The 18,009-nt window shown below is 38.2% G+C and overlaps 1 protein-coding gene across 4 annotated transcripts in view; it reads left to right on the plus strand.

The window, feature by feature from the left end:
- The window catches only part of Znf385d (zinc finger protein 385D), a 1,018,268-nt gene that overhangs the window by 666,241 nt on the left and 334,018 nt on the right, over nt 1–18,009 (plus strand). The window contains exon 1 of one of the 4 annotated variants that reach the window (XM_004864276.4): nt 13,943–14,762. The exons of 1 other annotated variant lie outside the window; for it this stretch is intronic. In XM_004864276.4, the coding sequence (XP_004864333.1) occupies nt 14,741–14,762 (22 nt within the window). In that variant the 5' untranslated portion in view covers nt 13,943–14,740. 2 more of the 4 variants (XM_087181478.1, XM_004864277.3) reach the window with 2 other exon arrangements.

Raw genomic sequence — 18,009 nt, forward strand, 5'->3', positions numbered from 1 at the left:
ATTCAAAATTTCAAAAGCTTCTCTCATATCCTTGACTGTCCTATTTCCCTCTCTTTTCTGCCCATCTCAGCAGACTGGTGCAGCCATTGGTCAGTGTTTCATTGCAAAATCCCCGTTTTCTGGAAAGTATAAGCCCTGGGATGCCAAGCATCTGTCTTGATCAGTTCTATATTTCTGGCACCTAGCACAGTGTTTGAGGAATACTCAGTGAATATAGGTTAAAATACTCTTTATAGCTTATATCTAAAATATATCCCCAAATTGTCATTGTTCAGATGTTAGGCTTTTGTGAGGTGATTGGATCACAAGGGTTCTAACCTCATCAGCGTATTAGCCCATTGATAAGATCAAAATATGATGGAATTAGGAGGTGATGGAACTATTGGAGCCACATTGAAAGGGATGAGTTACAGGGGCATGGCATTGGGGATATATCTAGTCCTTGGCCTCTTCTTTCCTGGCTTATTTTTTTCTCCTGGGTTTCTGGCTGCGTGAGATTAGTAACTTTGTTCCACCACATCCTTCTCCCATGATGTTCCACCTCACCTCAGACCGTAGCAATGGAACCAGCTGACCATGGGCTGAAACCTCTGAAACTGTGAACCAAAATAAAGTATTTTCTCCTTTCAGAAGGACTTATGATTGGTAGTTTCTTTAGAGTCAACTCTGTACACATTTCTCAGAATCACAGATTTTTCCAAGGCAAAGTTCTTGCCCTATTGTACCCTCCAGAGAGAATGATCTTGTTATTTAAGTAAAACAATATAATTTTAAAGCTATGTTTTATATATTATAGGAACTAAATCACATGATAAATTATTCATTTGAAAGCATTTTCCAAGAAATTTTACACTTCAAAATTATAAAAGATCCTCCAAGCTAATATATTTTGTCATGCCAAATTAATTAGGATCTTTTCTCCTTTTATTTTTTTCTCAAAGGTGAAAATTTTCCAATTAGTAGAAATCCATGTGAGTTTTTTTAAATTTTCCTTTCAAAGTAATGACACTTCTAGAAAAGATAAAATACTAAGTGATTACCGTTGTTGAAGAGAAAGAGAGGAGCATCATGATTGAGTATGTTCTGGCAGACCTGACAGCTCTGAGCCATCACTGTTAGTAAGACAGAGTATGCAGTTGGGGCATCCATTGAAATTCTGAGGTTTCTTTTTTTTCACATTAATTCCCAAGTCAACAGGTCTCAGTAGAAAAGGCGAGTTTTCTTCCCAAATTATCCAGCAAGTGTAAGGGTTTCCTAAGGAGTAACCATCTTCTTGCCTTCAGGAAGTTGTTCTTATTTGGCTGTAGGTACTTGAGACTTAAATTTATGCCACTAAGCATTTACTGAGTTCCCACTCAATAGTAATATTGCCACCTTAAATGTAGAGTAGGGAAGATGTTTATGAGGGAGTGCTCTGGGTCAGTTCTGTGGAAGGAAGAAGAGGAAGGAATTAGGAGACAAAGTATGATGCAGGACCAAAGGCTGCTTGGGATGCTCTAACTTGGTCAAGTTGGCCCAGGATGATGAAGACTTGTCACTCTCAACCTGAATATTGTATATGGTCTGCCACCAAGTGACAACACCCTGACATAGCAGTGCTGTGCAGCCAAGACAATGCCTAAAGGAGTTGGCAGTTAAAGACTATCCATCTACAGCATTCCCAGAAACTAAACAAGACCTCCATCATCTTAGGGAGAGCTGGTTAGTGTATTACACACAGGCATTGTGAAAATGCTAAGGGACAATAAAATAACTGAGACATATTAATTTTTCCAACAGAGATTTCACACTATAAAGAGGACAACGGGCCTAGTAAAAATCAAAGAATAAAGAACATCAGTTTTGAAGCAAAGGAAAAGTAGTCAGTAATTATGACTGTGGCAAAAAAGAAAAGCCTTTTAGAGAAGATACTGTGAATGGGATCATACATACACAAGCAGAACTTTAAGAGAAATGTAGGGAAAGTTGTAGGGGAAGGGCCACATAGGCTGTGGAGAAAGTACAATAAAGTACCTCAGTTTGTTAATGCTTCTGTTTGCAAACAATTAAGTTCCCAAACAAAAGTGTTCTGCAAAATTTAGCTTCCATTCCCAAACTCTACATCAGGTGACAAACACGACCATGGCCATCTTCCCCACACAAACACAAATGCAGGCATCTTCTCCCAAATGGTAAACAAATTAAGTTTGCAAACTGAGGTACCACTGTATGATACTCGGGGAGGGGATTAGAATTAGTAAATGAAGGGTAAAAGTTTGGTTGTGAGATCAAAGAAGTACTGTATAGAGGTAGTAAAAGAAGGGAAGAATGGATGAAACAGATGGTTCCAGTAGCATAACCCCCGGGCTGTAATCCTGAAGATATTGGAAAATGAAAAAAAAAATGCTGTTTCACACATAATTTTAAACCTTTATGGGCTTCAGTTACTTGGGTATGTTTTAGTCGTAGAAAACCGTAAAAGCAGGAAAAACTGAAAAACCCTGGGTCTGCATTCCCTCATGACTTACCATCAGTTAAAGCTAAGTGACAGGAGTCTCCCTGAGAGCTGACACACACTCTTCAACCCTCCACTATCTAGTAAACACACAGGGAGCCTACTTTAAATAGCGGTGTTACTTCCTGTACCTCTCACTGTAAGATACTGTATTGTTCATGATCTTACTCTTTCCTCTATCATTATTTCATGGATTAAGAAACCAAGAAACAAATCAAGACTCTGTACCTATATTTCCGTTGATATTAGATGACACTGTCATAAATCCAAGTAATTATTTTAAAAAGTCTTATTGTTGCAGCTGGACTATAATGTTTTACAATATTTTTTGCAGATGTGTACTAATTTACCCCAAATAAGAGGCCTGAAACAATAAAATATGTTCATCATCTCATGCAGTTCCTGGGGATCAGGAACATGGGAGTTGTTCCTCTGGGTGGCTCTGACTTGGAGTCTCTCAGGAAGTTGAATTTAAAATGTTGGCTTTGGCTGCAGGTGTGTGAAGGTTTGATATAGGCTAAAAGATCCACTTCCATGTTTGACACGCATGACAAACTGATGCTGGTTGTTGAACAGAATTTTCTGCTCTGAATCACATGTACATCTTCATAGGGCTTTTTGAGTGTCCTTGGAGCAGGGTAGTTGCTTCCCATAGTGTATGATCCAAGAGAGAACAGCAGAAGTTCCTTTGTCCTTATGACCTAGCCCAGAAAGTAGTATGCAGTCATTTTACAGTGCTACACTTTTGGTTGCACAGGTTAGTCCTACTCAACCCAGGGAGGAGCCACACAAGATATGAATACAAAGAAGGAAATAAGAATCACTTGTGACTACTTTAGAGGCTAGTGTCCACACATGAACAAAGAGGCCAGATTATTTCTTGAATTTCTCTATGAGAGCCTACTATAAATTTCAAGTTATTGGTACACTCAATTTTTAGTTCTCTGTGGCTTTCTCATAGGTATGAATTCTCTCATATAGTTGAAATGTGATGACAATTTCTACAATCATTCCAAGCACTTTTGTACTTTTAGTAAATTAAACCATGGTTAGCATTTTAAAGTGTAACAAATAATTTGTATATAAAACTGTATTTAAGGTCTACACATATTAAATCAATGTTTCAAAACTATGACTCATAGGGCTGGGGATTCAGCTCAGTGGTTCCAGCGCCTGCCTTGCAAGCGCAAGGTCCCGAGTTCGATCCCCAGTACCCCCCAAAATATATATGACTCACAAAGAAGGCTGATGCTATTATTGAATTATCATTTGCTTTTATCAGTTAAATCCACCTGTCACCAGTGGGACTGCTGGTGTCACCATGGGCACTGCTGGTGTCAGCACTGTCACCCTTGCTTTCCAGTGGTGAGTGAGAAAGTCCAAATATTTTATGAATTATATTCTAAATTTAGCCAGTAGTGTTTCTGATATTACATTGAGCATCAGTATTCTGAAAAGAATATAAGATATGACCTTTTCTTTCAAGTACATAATCTGTATAGAGTTTAAAGCAGTTTCTCAGTTGGAGACAGACTAGATATTTCTGTTTTTGTGGGATTTTATAATCTTAAATGTGAAATGTGAGGGTTACCTTCAAATTACAGTAGCAATAATAATATCCATCTGCATGAATGCTCCCTATCACAAAGGTGAGGCTTTGTTTACCTTTAGAAAATACTTTCAATAGAGGCTGTGTGTAGCCATTTCCAATAAGGAGAAGGCAAGTTGATCAGATAGCAGCAAAACTAATGAAAAGCATCATGGAAGTGACAGCAAGATTAATTAAGTTCCTCCAGTTGTATTCATGTGTGGCTGTGCAGAGCTCCTTTGAGTACCACTGCAGTTAAATGGTATTCATGGTGACAAATACTGTAGATTTCCAGAACTGACACTTTTTTGATTCAAGGGTAAAAATCACATACAGTCATTTTATCTACCAGAAGGGTCAGAGATGAATTCTTAGGATTATTAGTATGTTTGGGCAAAGCCAAGATGAGACGGAGACATAATTAACAGAATGTTGAAACTGTAATATTTTGTTTCCTGATTACATATTTCCTTTAGGTATTTTAGACATTTTGACAGAGAAAACTAAACAAATGTCCACCTACTGCATTTGCCTGGAGGCACAGAATTATGCACACTTGGAAACACTTTCAATTACTTTGTGCATTCTGGCAACACTGGGGCACAGTTGCACTATCTCTCCGCTTCCTCGATGCAGTTATCATCGCAGTGTATGTAAAAATGGAATGTCCGCGACCTAAAGCATCTAAACTTACTGAAGCTGTTCTCAATTTATCTTGAAAGATCTGGGTTTTTGTAAGGCAAAGAAGAAATTCAATATAATGCTGTTTACCTCTTCCATTTTGTTTGCAAGCACATTTCTTGTGGAGCTGGGGCGGGAAGGGCTAATTCTCAAATAGCTGCCCAGGAACCATAAATGAATTTTATTTTAAGAAAAATTGGAAACCTCTGGAGTGTATAAGATCTTTCAACCTGCTACACAACATGTATTAACTCATGTTGTTGTGTCACCGAATGTCTTCAGACGCATATTAATATATTTTTGTCCTTGGACACACTTTGCAGTTTATTCATATATTCATTCAGTAAACACTTCCTACATTATTTGTTCAAATAAAATTCAAATCCTTTAACATGGAATGTAAGATCACCTCCAAGGTGGTCTCTGTGTTTTCCTAGCCTAAAATACTTTGCTTGAAGATCTTCTGAGATACTTGCTTTTTAAAACTGTAATTGTTTTTGAACTCCTAGAGACATTGTTCACAGTCACATCCTTACTTTATGCCATTTGTCAGCTTTTTTTGCATTGCATCAGTCTACGTCAATATTAAAGATAGGGTGTAAGTTCTACCTCTCCGCTGTAGCTTTCCAAGATCGTTTAAAACCCATAATATCATCTTTTGCCAAGTCCTTATATATATGGCCCAGAATATTCATTTGTTACTTTATATTACCTTTGTTTTTTTCTTGTATTTTAGATATATATACTCAATTTCTTCAACTAATATATCCTGTGCTTTGAGGAACGGAGAAGTAACTTAAACATTCAAATTCAATAATTTGTTATGATAGGATCTCTAGTGTTTTTCCCAATAATGAAGATGGTTAATAATAATTTGATTACCTATGAGTGAGACACAAAGCTAGGTAATATGGGACTGCCAAACTTTAAACCTGGTGCTCATCTATTTTTGAAGACATTGTCAATGTTAAGTATAAAGAGGCCAGAGTTTACATCAAAAAAAGTAGATTAAAACTACATATATACATATATATACATATACATATAAAATACATATATATACATATACATATAAAATACATATATATATATATGTATGTATCTTCCTGAAGGGCTTTGGCAGGGGGTGGGGAGCATGACAGAGAGATTATCTGAGACCCTCTAGAATAGAAGTTTGTAATGCTTCTTACTGTAATAGAATCAAGACTATCAATCAATCAGGGCAAATGCACATATAAAAAAATCTACTTATTCAAGTATCTAGGGGTTTAATTAGCTTCCCTTGAATTGTTCGCTGTCTGAACACTCTGTTGTCAACTCTGAGACTTGTTTTCCATATCAACCTCCTGATATGCTCCACCCATAAGATTTCCAATCTGCATTTTGTCTAATAGATGACCAGGCCTCAAGTTCTCTGGCCTTTCCTTAGAGCTTTGGGACTTTCTCTGTACCCTAAAAATAACTTTTGAGATCTCTTTCTGGTCATTTTCTCTACCCACAGGAAACATTGCTGTTCCTTAAGGCAGAGAAAATGTCTGCTGTTAATAGCATGCTGTAGTTACTAACTGTCTTAATTACTTTTCTCTTATTGTAGAGACAAAACACTCAACACCCAAAGTTAAAGAAGGAAAGGTTTATTTGGCTTACAGTTCATAGAGGTTTCAGTCCATAACTGGCTGGCTCCAAGGCAGAGTGGCAGAGAGGTAACAGATCATGGATGCAAAAGAGCAAAAGCAACAAGAGACCTTAGCAGTGTCTTTCTGCCCCTTGTATCTTATTCAGACTACCGGGATTGGGGCGGTGCCAAACCAATCAGTATACTGGTTTAGTAATCACACATCCTTAATCCCAGCATCACACACTCTAAATTCAGCCTCTGCATGAAGATTTGGGGGGACATCTAGAGCCAAACCATAACACTAACCAAATACACTATGTCCTTGACATGGATTGCTGCCATGTTTTGGAATATGTTAAAACATTCAAATAATTAACACTTATTTAATATTTTTCATGACTCTCAAGAAACCTTTAGTCTACAGGAGTCAGGTGGGAGATACTGACAACTGAGCAGGTCATTTAATTGCAGTCTGCTAAATACTGCAGTAGGATTATACAAGAGTTCATTAAGGGAACATGTGACTCAAACATAAACCCTCAAAAGCCATTTTATAAATAAAATACTCAATAGTTATGGGTTGCTGAAAAAACTAGCTAGACAGATAAAGGGGAATAAAAAAAGGTGTTCTTAGAAGAATGTACTGTAGTCCTCCACATAACCATCTACAGTTGCACTCTGCATTTTCCATTATCTTTCCCAAAAGTATTAAATGGAAATTTTGAGAAATAAACAATAAGTTTCAAATTGTGTGCCATTCTGAGTAGCATGATGAAATTTCACACTATCCTATTCCATCTTTCTTGGGAAAAGAATCCCTTTTCTGGGGAAAGAATTCTTTGTCCAAGTGTTCTTGCTGTATAGATTCCTTGCCTAATATTCACTTGTTAGTTAGCTGTCTTGGTTGTCAGATAGATCACCATAGAATCATACCATTTGTTTTCAAGTACCCTTTGTTTTTCTTAGTAATGTCCCCAAATTACAGACTTTTCTTATAGTATTGCTATGGCTTATATATGGTTTGAGTGTGACCCCCAAGATTTCATGTGTTGAAATTTAATCTCCATTGTGACATATTCAGAGGCAGAAAACTTAATCCAACTATAGTTATTTCTGAATAGTTCTTTGATAGGTGATTATTATTGAATGAGTTCATTAGGATGGAGCTCCCCATTTGGGAATCCTGGTGTCTTATAAGAAGGAGAGGGAAATCAGAAGATATATACACACACATTTTCACCCTGTCTCATGCTGTGCGGTACCTGGTATTATCTCGGGACTGCCAAGAATGCCATCACCTGATGCATCCTCTTGACCTCAGACCTCCAGAACCATGACCCCAAATAATCTTTTTTTCTTTATATTTGAATCAGTCTGTGGTACTGTGTTATTGGTGATGGAAAGCATACTAATACAAGAATATCATGATAATTTTTCTATTTTATTATTATTATTAATCTCTCACCATACCTCACATAAAATAGACTTTATGAAAGATATGTACCTATAGGATGGAAAGCATATCATGTATAGAGTTTGGTACTATCTGCACTTTCAGGTATCCACTAGGGTTCTTGGAACATATTCCTCGTTTTCTATTGTAGCTTTGTTTTTAGTCCAGTCAAAAGGGAATATGATCTAGAGGTAGAACACTTGTGAGATTTATTTATGCACTGTATATTTATTGCCTGTTTCCTATGTTTTTGACACCATTTGAGGCACTGGATACAGCAGAATGTGGTATATTGACATGTCCCTGTCATCATGCCCGTTATACTGAGGGAGAAAAGAAAGAAGTTGGCAGATGAAGGAGCAAGCTAAAGAGTGTTTTTGGTCCTACCCTCTGTCTGAGAAAAAGGTGGAAGTGTTTCCAAATCCTGCTGAATAATTGAAACATAAAGATCCCTATAATGTCAGCTCTATGTAGACAGAAATTTCTTTAATTTGATGCACATGGCTTCAGCATGTAGAACAATGCCCAATAACACTTTTGTAAATATACATTCTAGGCCAGAACATTCTGAGAAGGCTCCCTCTGCCAGTTATAAAATATTATAAAAGAGAATCTGTTAACTGGTTATTGGGAGAGACAGAGCTGCTTAAATAAGGATTTATTTCTAAAGTCAAGCAAATCTAAATAGGTAGAAATTTGGAATATTATGTTATTTATAGGATTTTTAAATTCTTATCACAATTATAATACATCTTTTCTTACAGGTTATTAATTTTTCAGATTAAAGTCCCCAGGCACAGGCATTTAATTTCCATAGAAGCATCAAGTGAGAATCTGAGAAGAAAAATGATTTATGCATTTGTAATAGTCTGTACATGATCTAAAAAATTCTTGACTAAAATCCTGATTAATTGAATTTGTTATTCTCATATACACAAATAATTTCTCCACTTTTCAAACAATTATGACATTGGGTGTTGGTATATTAGAGGCCAAACCAGGCTTAAATAAATTGCCTTTCATCACATGCCATTCGTGTCAACAAAAATTTATTAAACAACTTATTATGCTTTTGACAAATATTCAATCCCCAAATACCCACAGACTTGTCCTCTTGCTCTTGTAATGTATCTAGGGTCAATGTTGACCCTGTTTTCCTTTTCCCCTCTATATTCCCTAGAAAATACAATCCAATCCCATAGATTTAATTGCCATTTATAAAATAGTAACTTCCAAATTTACATATAAAGCCCAATTATCACCTTTAAACTCCAGACATATATAGTAAACTGCTATGGAAAATTTCCATATATAGATAGACAGACAGATAGGGAATCTCAAACTAGATATGTCCTATACTGTTCAACTCCAAACATTTACCCATGCAAGTTTACTCACAGTCTTCTTTAGATCATTTAGTAGAAACACTGACCTTTTAATTGTTCAGTCTTCAGATTTTGAATAATCCATTATTCTTTATTTTTTCTTTTGTCACCTATCTGATAAGCCACCAGGAAATTCTATGGACCTATTTTGACAAGTGTACAATTTGACCACATTTGATGACCTCCACCACCCTTGCCTTGGTACAAACACCAGCTCTTATCTTGATCATTAATTCATAGGCTTCCTAGCTGGTCCCCCTCCATCTGCCCTTGCTTCTTTTGGGCCATTTTCCACACATCAGCCATCGTAAGCCTGTCACCATATCAAGTAATGTCACTTCAAGAGTATACCATAAGCTAAGCATGGTGGCACATAGTCAGCAAACTGGGGGACTGAAACATGAAGGTGACAAATTTGAGCCCAGTCTGGACAACTTAGTGGGAGACTGTCTCAAAAATTTAAAAAATAAAATTAAATTAAAAAGGGGGAATGTAGCTCAGTGAGAAGGTTCTGGGTTTAATCCCCAGTACCAAAAACAAAGATGTACAATATTGTCATAATAAGTCAAGTTTTTTTATTATGGCTCACGAAGGCCTACTGAATTTGGCTCCATGTTACCTATTTGATTTCAAGTCTTTGTTTGTTATTCTTACCTACTCTGCTTTACTATACTGGTCTTGTTGCTTTTCTGTTACCCATAAAGTATGTGGCCCTCCATTTGCCCTTTGCGCTTTCTGCAGTGTCCCTTATTCAACATCTAGAACAATGTCTGGAACATAGTAGGCAACATTAATAAGATATTGAATACATTTTAAAAATCGAATTAATAATGAATTCACTCATTAAATAACTGATTTGCTTTAGATTATGAAGGCAACAATGAGCATCCTGTTTCATTTGAGTGACAGACAGATAAAGGCAAATGCCCACACTATATTAAAGTGTTAGATAGGAATTAGTGTAGTATGCCATTTGAAAAAAATACAAGCAGCTCCATATTGGGGCTCATAGATAGGGAAGTATTCTCAGGACACATAATACTTGAACAGAAACCTAAAGATTAACGAGGAACTTTCCCAGTAGGGAGATTAGTGAAAGAGAATATAATATTCAGGGGGAAATTCTATCTGTAAAATTAGAGTTATAGTGAAGAGTATAAAAGATAACACATTCACAAATGGAGAAATAAGACTTTGCAATAGAGGGAGGATGGAAACTATTAAGCAAGAGAGTAGCATCATATCTTTTTTAAAAATATCGAACCTATATGAAGAGTGGATTGGATATTTGCAAGCATGGAGTCAACAGCATTCGGTAAATTTTTATTGCTGCAATATAGATAAGAGATAAAGGCAAACTAAACTAAAGCTCAGGGGAAGGCAATGGAAGACACAACTGGGCTATGCTAACTCAATGCTAAATTGCTGCTTCATACAGCTATGAGAATTTGAAAGGACAAACAAGCTCACAAGCTGTGGTCTGCAGTACCACCTGGCATCTATTGCATGGAATTTAAGAACAGCTGTTGCTAAGCATGGACAAATTCAATTTTTGTAAACACTTTGCACAAAGCACCATCAACCTCGAAGAACTGACTGCAGGCACAGAGAGAAGTCTGATGTTTTACACACAGTACAGCTGTACTTAGTATACTCATTCATTCATTCATTCATCTAGTCACAAATATCTGTTGAGTAGGAGGTATCCTTCTAAGGCCTGTGAATACCCCATTGAACAGACAAAAATCCCTGTCCTCGTGGAGATTATACTCCAGTGTGGAGAAATAAAAATAAACATATGTCTATAATAAGGTGTCAGATGAGAATTGCTACAGAGAAAAATAAGGGAGGGAAGGAGGTCAGGAAATACCACAGGAGGGATGAGGGCAGTTTAAAACTCTGAAAAGGAGAAGGGAATGACTATATTGACGACTCTTTGAGCAAAATTTAAAGGAGATGAGGAATCAAACCAGGAAGCTACATGGATCTTAGAGCAGAGAGAAAATTTTCACTTAACCAGGTTTCTTACTCTAAAATATGCAACTAGTTTGAGAATGCCCTTTGTTTAACTAGTGATGAGTGTATTCCCATCAAGCCAGGTTGAGGCCACAGCTGGCCCCAGATGAACTGACTTGGTTCTCTCTTGGACACAGCTAGGTTCTGGGAGCTTCTTAGGAACAGGGTCATATAAGATCAGAGATTTAAAACAGGTCCTTCCCTAGAAATTCCTGATTCACCCCCTTAAGGTGGTACATAGGGACAGCTCTCAGGCTCAGTTGACATGTATACAACCCCATGTCTAGCCATCATCAGCTGTGGTTTTGTTTGGATGTTATTATACTTTCACATTGTAAAAAGTGTATGTTGAAGAGATGTCTGCACTGTGACATTCATTACAATATAACTCATGAAATCAATCTGTGTCAACAGAAGGAAATGTGATATACATATCCAATAGATGAGCCCTAAAAAAAGGAAATCCTGGGCTGGGGATTTAGCTCAGTGGTTTCAGTGCCTGCCTTGCAAGCACAAGGTCCCAAGTTCAATCCCCAGTACCAAAAAAAAAAAAAAAGGAAATCCTGTCACAACAACATGTATGAACCTGGAGGACATATTGTTAAATGAAATAAGCCCCACACAGAAAGACAAATATGCATGATCTCACTTATATGTGTAGCGTAAAAAAATTTGAGCTCATAGAAATAGCAAAATGGCAGTTACTAGAGCCAGGGGATGAAAGGATTAGAGGGATGTTGGTCAAAGGGAATAAATAATTTCATTTTTCCTTTATAAATGTAATATGTACAAATAATTTTAAACAGAAAAAAGTAAAGTTAAAACAAAAAAAATCACCTGTTTCACCCGGATGGAAGCAAGTTCTGTCTGAGGTTTTGACATTTGAGACAATCTTATGTTACAGAGTGGGGGTGCACACTTTTAAATAAAAAGGGTACCTCCCCTTTTTGGTAGAAGACGATTTTGTACAGATAGAACACTCAAATGCCTCTTGGATGGAAAACTTCCTCCTGCAATGGCTGCATGTTGCTCTTTGGAGTATAATCTCAACAGTCCAAGCAGAGGTCCCCACATTCTAAAACCAAATACTCTGTACCTATAAATTCATTACGTGTATGGTATATATTTACAGAACATACAATGACATACTTTTAGTGGGAAAAACCTTTACCTGAGCCATTATACATGTATAAAATGTCACATTCCAGTAAGGAAGCCTGTTGGAGGACTCTAACATAAAATCAACATACAAAGAATAGTTCTTTACTAACCTAACTATTGAGAACATTGCTTAATATCTCTGTGGCATCAATAATATCTACGTTCCTGTATCCAAAGTCATTAGAAAAAAATCCTCATAAAATGCAAGTGTTATTAATGATGAAGCTAGACCTTTAGTGTTTCAAATAGCCTGGTTTAATCTCAACTCTCAAGAATTGTATCCTCTAACTACAGGAACTCAAGTGGACCAAAACTGTAACATTAAACTACAGTGCCCCCTAGCTCGCTTAGGAGATCAGTGCAGCTGAATGGGCCCATAAATAAGCTCCGACAGAGATGGTTCTTTTGCCTGAGGGAAGGGCCCTTAACTGTACTTTTGGAGGATTTCTTTTGGAGGATTTCCATGGTGGGGGGGGCACTTATGGGTTTTTTCTTCAGTATTTGCCTGTAACATTGTTTTCAGTTTTTAATTTTAAAAAGGAATGAAAATGTGAATTCAACTTACTACTTAAACTTTCCTCTTCCAAATTGCTTTAAATGAAGGCTATTTCTAAAAGAACAGTACTATACTAGATTTATCTTAGGATTCACTGTGAATCTGATTTGTATTTTGATTACCTATTCACATTCACCCAATCCTGTATAATACATTGTGAGAGAGGGTATCAGTCAAAGTGCTCTTCACCGAAAGGGAAGTAGGGGTTAAGCTTTTTTGCAACATTCCGCAGAAAGGTGTTATTATAAGCTTCAGCCCCTTAGCTCCAATACACATAAAACTCACCAACAGATATAAACTTGTGTAAGGAAACACCATTGAATATTTTAATATCAAAATGCAGCATTGTTTGCTAATATGGTTTATAAAAGCCCAGATTAAAAATATACCAATTACTTTCTTCCAGAGGCTGCAGTTCTTTGTTTATCTTCAATTCTTAATTTCATACATTTTTATAGACATTTTAAATTTAAATGGTCTAGTAGGTAAATTTGATCCCAAACTGATGAGTCCTTAGGAAACAAAACTTGCTATGGGAGTTTATTTTCCATGCTGAGCATTTAAGTATTAATCAGCCCAGTTTTCAGGGATTTCTTTTTAAAATCCTTTTCTATAAGATAAGAACTGCAATTCATTATACATTGGAGGAGCCAGAGACTTTGCTAAGCTTTGCCTTTCTTACTGTTCATCTCTTATCGTGTGTGTGTGTGTGTGTGTGTGTGTGTGTGTGTGTGTGGCTATATTATGTTGACTGGTCTTGAATTATGACATTTAGTCTTGGTTACCTTTCAAATTAAATGTCTCTCCCCTTTATGGGGTTAAAGATCATTTCACCATCAGTGTGCTTTCTGTTACCTACTAAGGGAGGTAGCAAATGTGATGTGTGAAAACTGGGAGGTCACTTTTATCACCAGCTATTTTTCTTTATGTCACTCTATGAAAGTAACTCAGGAAACTCAAAAAATAAAAATTACTCTTTGGCAGCTACTAGCTTACAATGAGCTGATCTCTTCTAATTCAAAACCATTATTACATTCACAATAATCCCTTGAGTTTCTCTCTCATTCTTTTTATGAATAAAGATCACAAACAGTAACAACAAACCCTCCAGCTTACAGCAGAGAAAGCAGGCACACAGCACAATCCCCCTCTCTTTACTGCCTTTTCAACTTGGTAGGGGAGACTAAATTTTGGGTGAGGATGATTGCATTCAGAGGAGAGGCGAGATAAAAGTGTGTCTAACTGCACGTTAATGGCAGATTTCACCTCACCCAGGTTCCTTCCAGCACACTGCTGAATTTCCCCGGGTGGATGCTGGGCCCCTTCTCTCTTTAAGAGTCTCGAGCGCCCCTCACTCCGCCCCCTCCCAAGTCTCCGGCTAGTCAGCTTCCCGAGAGCCACGGTAGGTCCAGGCCGGCGAGCGAGCACCTCCTGGATCGGCTGCTACCCGGGGGTGGGGTGAGGTGGGGTGGGGGCTCTGTTTGTAGTACTCTCAGTCCTGATGTCACAGGCGCGGCAAGGACATCGCAAGGAGGAGTCGGGTTACAGTAAGGATGGGCAGCGCAGCAGGCAGCCTGAGTGCACGCTCCAGCGGCCGGGGATCATAGCCCTGGAAAGGCAGCCTGCGAAGCGCTCATCCCACGGAGCAGGCACGCTCGGCGCTCCTGCTCTCCGCGCTGGAGACGTTTCCACCGAGTGTAGCATGAAACGGCTCTGCTCGGAGTGTCAGCCTGGGGTGCGAGCTGAGGCTGAAGACGCCGCTGCGGTGGGGTTCCAGCTGTCTGATTAATGAGAAACATAATGTATTTTGGTAAGTGTTCGCTCTGGTGATGTAATTCTGGGGGTGCCCGGCTCTTCATCAGGCAGAGGAGCTTTTAAAAAATAATCTTTAAGCTGCGAGAATGTTACATGAAGCCTACCTCCAGTTGGCAACTGGGGAACCACGCTGGTGCGGCTTTCAAAGCTTCCTTTGTGCTACAGTTGGGGCTGCTAATTAGCCATGGGTGAGTTTAAGTTGGAAAAGAAGAGAGACAGGGCTGGGGGTGGATAAACTTTGCCTTCGTTGTGGGCATGAAGTTGGCTTTTTTAGAAAAGCTAGGTGAAGAGGAGAAATGGTGCAGCGTGGGAAGGCATGGGCTAACTTAACGGAATGTGAAACAGAGTTCCTGTACTATTGATGCTGTGGAAGCTTAGTCGCTATGAACGTTTCTTTAATCATTGGGTTTTTTCCCTAATTCTCTTGTCAGCAAAGGAGAACATTCCCGTAGTGAGCGGTGGTTGAGTCGCTGAGAACGCTCCTCCATACCATCCTGGTGCTCCCTTTGCTAAGAGCAGCCTTCTACAAAATGCATATTATTTTAAACCTTTAGAGGTCTCAGAGCTGTTAAATATTTGTGTGGTTTAGTTTTGTGCCACAGTGGAAGCCTCCCTTAGGTTTTGAGCTCAGCTGCCTGCATCTCCAGAAAGCATGTTGAGGCTTAGACCTGGGCTCTCAGTTGAGCACTGTAAGTGGGCTCGGAGCTGTGCGTTTGCACTCTGTAACGCTGCAACTTACTGCTAGGAGAGAAGCAAAAGCCCTTCGCTAAATAAGAAGAAACCAAGGATTTGGACCGAATATCTTCTCCTTGTCTTAGAAGTTATGCTTTCCTTCTGTAAGTCCTATCTGGTGCCATCATTAAGGGAATCTTATTTGATATTAAAAGATTTGTGAGAGAAACTGGAGAGGGGCTAGGGATGATTCTAAAATGCAAATGTTCCCAGTGATTCTTGGACTGCTTTAAATGTTAAATCTAGAGACTTCTTTCAGATTAGAGAAGTATTTAGATGTGCTTGGGTTGGGGCACTATTAGTTTGTTGGGTGTTTATCTTCGTGTGTGTTATTTGCTTTGTTTTGTTTTCTTGAGCTTTTGAAACATTTGTGAAAGTATGGAAGGAGCTCAAGTTGCAAAAGCTAAATGCCTTTAGTTGCCTTGACAGCAGTTTTGATTTCCCCATAATTTGTGTCATATTAGAAAAGATGTCTTGAAATATCCAAAATTGATTTGAAAGAAACAATCCTGACTTCATAGTTAAATTTAAGCAGAATCCAGAGTGAAGCAACACCTTTTTCCTGGGAGTAGTGATGAAGGTGGTAAGATCGTTTGTTGGCAATTAATAGAGCAGTGTTTGTCATGCATGTATTTATAAAGATAATATGTCTTGGATAAAATAAAATTTTGGATTTGTAATGATATTGAGGGGTGATGAAGAAAATTTTAATTTTAGTTTTAAGTTTTCAGGCTCTAGCAAGAATTCCTTATACGATTGTGGTGAGCAAGTAGGGTTAGCCAGAGAACCAGTGGCGTCTAAAAGTACTAGTCAGAGGTCGTCCATGCTGTACTGGATCATTGTGTGTCTACTGGAAAACTGTTTGTTGGGCTAGCTTATGTTATTATATGTATCCTAGTCCAGCTGTCTTACGAAGCAGGATGAATCACAGTGTAATTAGTTTCATTGTGCAATGCAAGTTTTTAATAGTACAAATTGAAATGTGATGTCCTGCTTACTTAAGATGGAACTATGCTCTTAGAAAGGCAAGGCTAAAGTTGCCCTCTGTGTCACAAACATGGTTCAGTCTCACCATAATTCTACCATGAGAATGTTTTTCTATTCCTGGAAGAAATCATGTGTATTCAGTATGGTGTTTATTTCAGGTTATGTTATGCAGCCCCTCACTCTAGTTGTTAGACATCCAGAAATCTGGAAGCCCAACTGTCTGTAATAAAATGTGATGTCCAAGATCTAAGGTAAAAAGTGTTGTGTAGAACACTTACAGGCATGTTAAAAATCCAATAGAATTTTAATGTTTGCAAACCTCTGAGACTATATAGGTGTGTGTGTGCATACATATATGTATGTGTATATGTGCATCTATATGTGTATCTGTGTGTATCTAATATTTCATCTATTTCAGGTAATTTTTCAAAACAGTGCTTTCGCTGTGCAAACTGGTTGACCATTATTTTTTTCATTTTTCGACTGCAACTGGTTTATCAAGTCAGGGAAAACGGACAAACGGGAAGCGGGGCTGCATTCTTGAGCTTTTCTGGTGATTTGTGGAAATGGGGTAGAGGAGTCAGAAATCTTTTATTTGTGTCACTAGCAGGGAGTGATGGAGAGCATGATGATGCTCTGGTACCAGGTGAATGGATATGAAAGCAGGAATTTACTTCCTTTAGAAATAATCTGACTAGTCAGGTGGTACTCCCTTTCAAATAGAACTGAAGAGTAGTTGCTCGCTCAGCCTATCTACTTCTCTTTAAGCCTCTTTCTCCTTAGGGACTGAGAATTGGATCCTGTCCTAGCACAGCTGGAGTCGTGTGTGTGTGTGTGTGTGTGTGTGTGTGTGTGTGTGTGTGCAAGCTGGTGGAATGTGGAATATTTCCAGTTCGTGTTTTGAGTGTGTTGTCCCAGTCTTACAAGACTAATGGACCCTTTGAATGACTTAAGCTTCACTCTTATCTCCTATTGAGATTTTAGTGCAGTGTTTTCAATAATTGTTCCTTTGTCCTTACTGAGCAGTGATTTAAGAGTTTGCTGTTCAGTCACCGTGGATACTTTTGTTACTTATTGTATTGATCTTGCATTCATTACTTGGAGTTAAATATAAGGTTCACAGGGAGAAAGGAGCAGGGAAAACCCCAGTCAGCATCCTGAGGGAGACTTACTGGAAAAGCAAGGGGAAAACAATAAATACTGTGAAGTTACCCTCCCCACCCCAATAAATATTTTACACAGTTAAAATTTACATGTGCCAAGGATGAATAGCCATAAATAATTTATCCAAAAATAAAAGCAAAACAGCTGGGAAACTTCTTCCCAGATTAAGGAAGTGAGGTTGTGTGTGGTTGTCATTACAACAGGCAGTGCTGCCAGGTTACAGTGTACCAGAGTATGCTGGTATGAAGGGCAGGTTCTTTGCTTGAGTGCATCCTGGCAGTCGCTCAGTGCCTGGCAGAAGGTTATAACTGTACACTCTCCCCAGTTCTGAGGACCATACGTCCAAATCATCTGCCCCT

Source organism: Heterocephalus glaber, unplaced genomic scaffold (genome assembly GCF_053883595.1).
Source record: "Heterocephalus glaber isolate CG9 unplaced genomic scaffold, H.glaber_assembly_v1.0 deba00001472, whole genome shotgun sequence".
Classification (NCBI taxonomy): Eukaryota; Metazoa; Chordata; class Mammalia; order Rodentia; family Bathyergidae; genus Heterocephalus; species Heterocephalus glaber.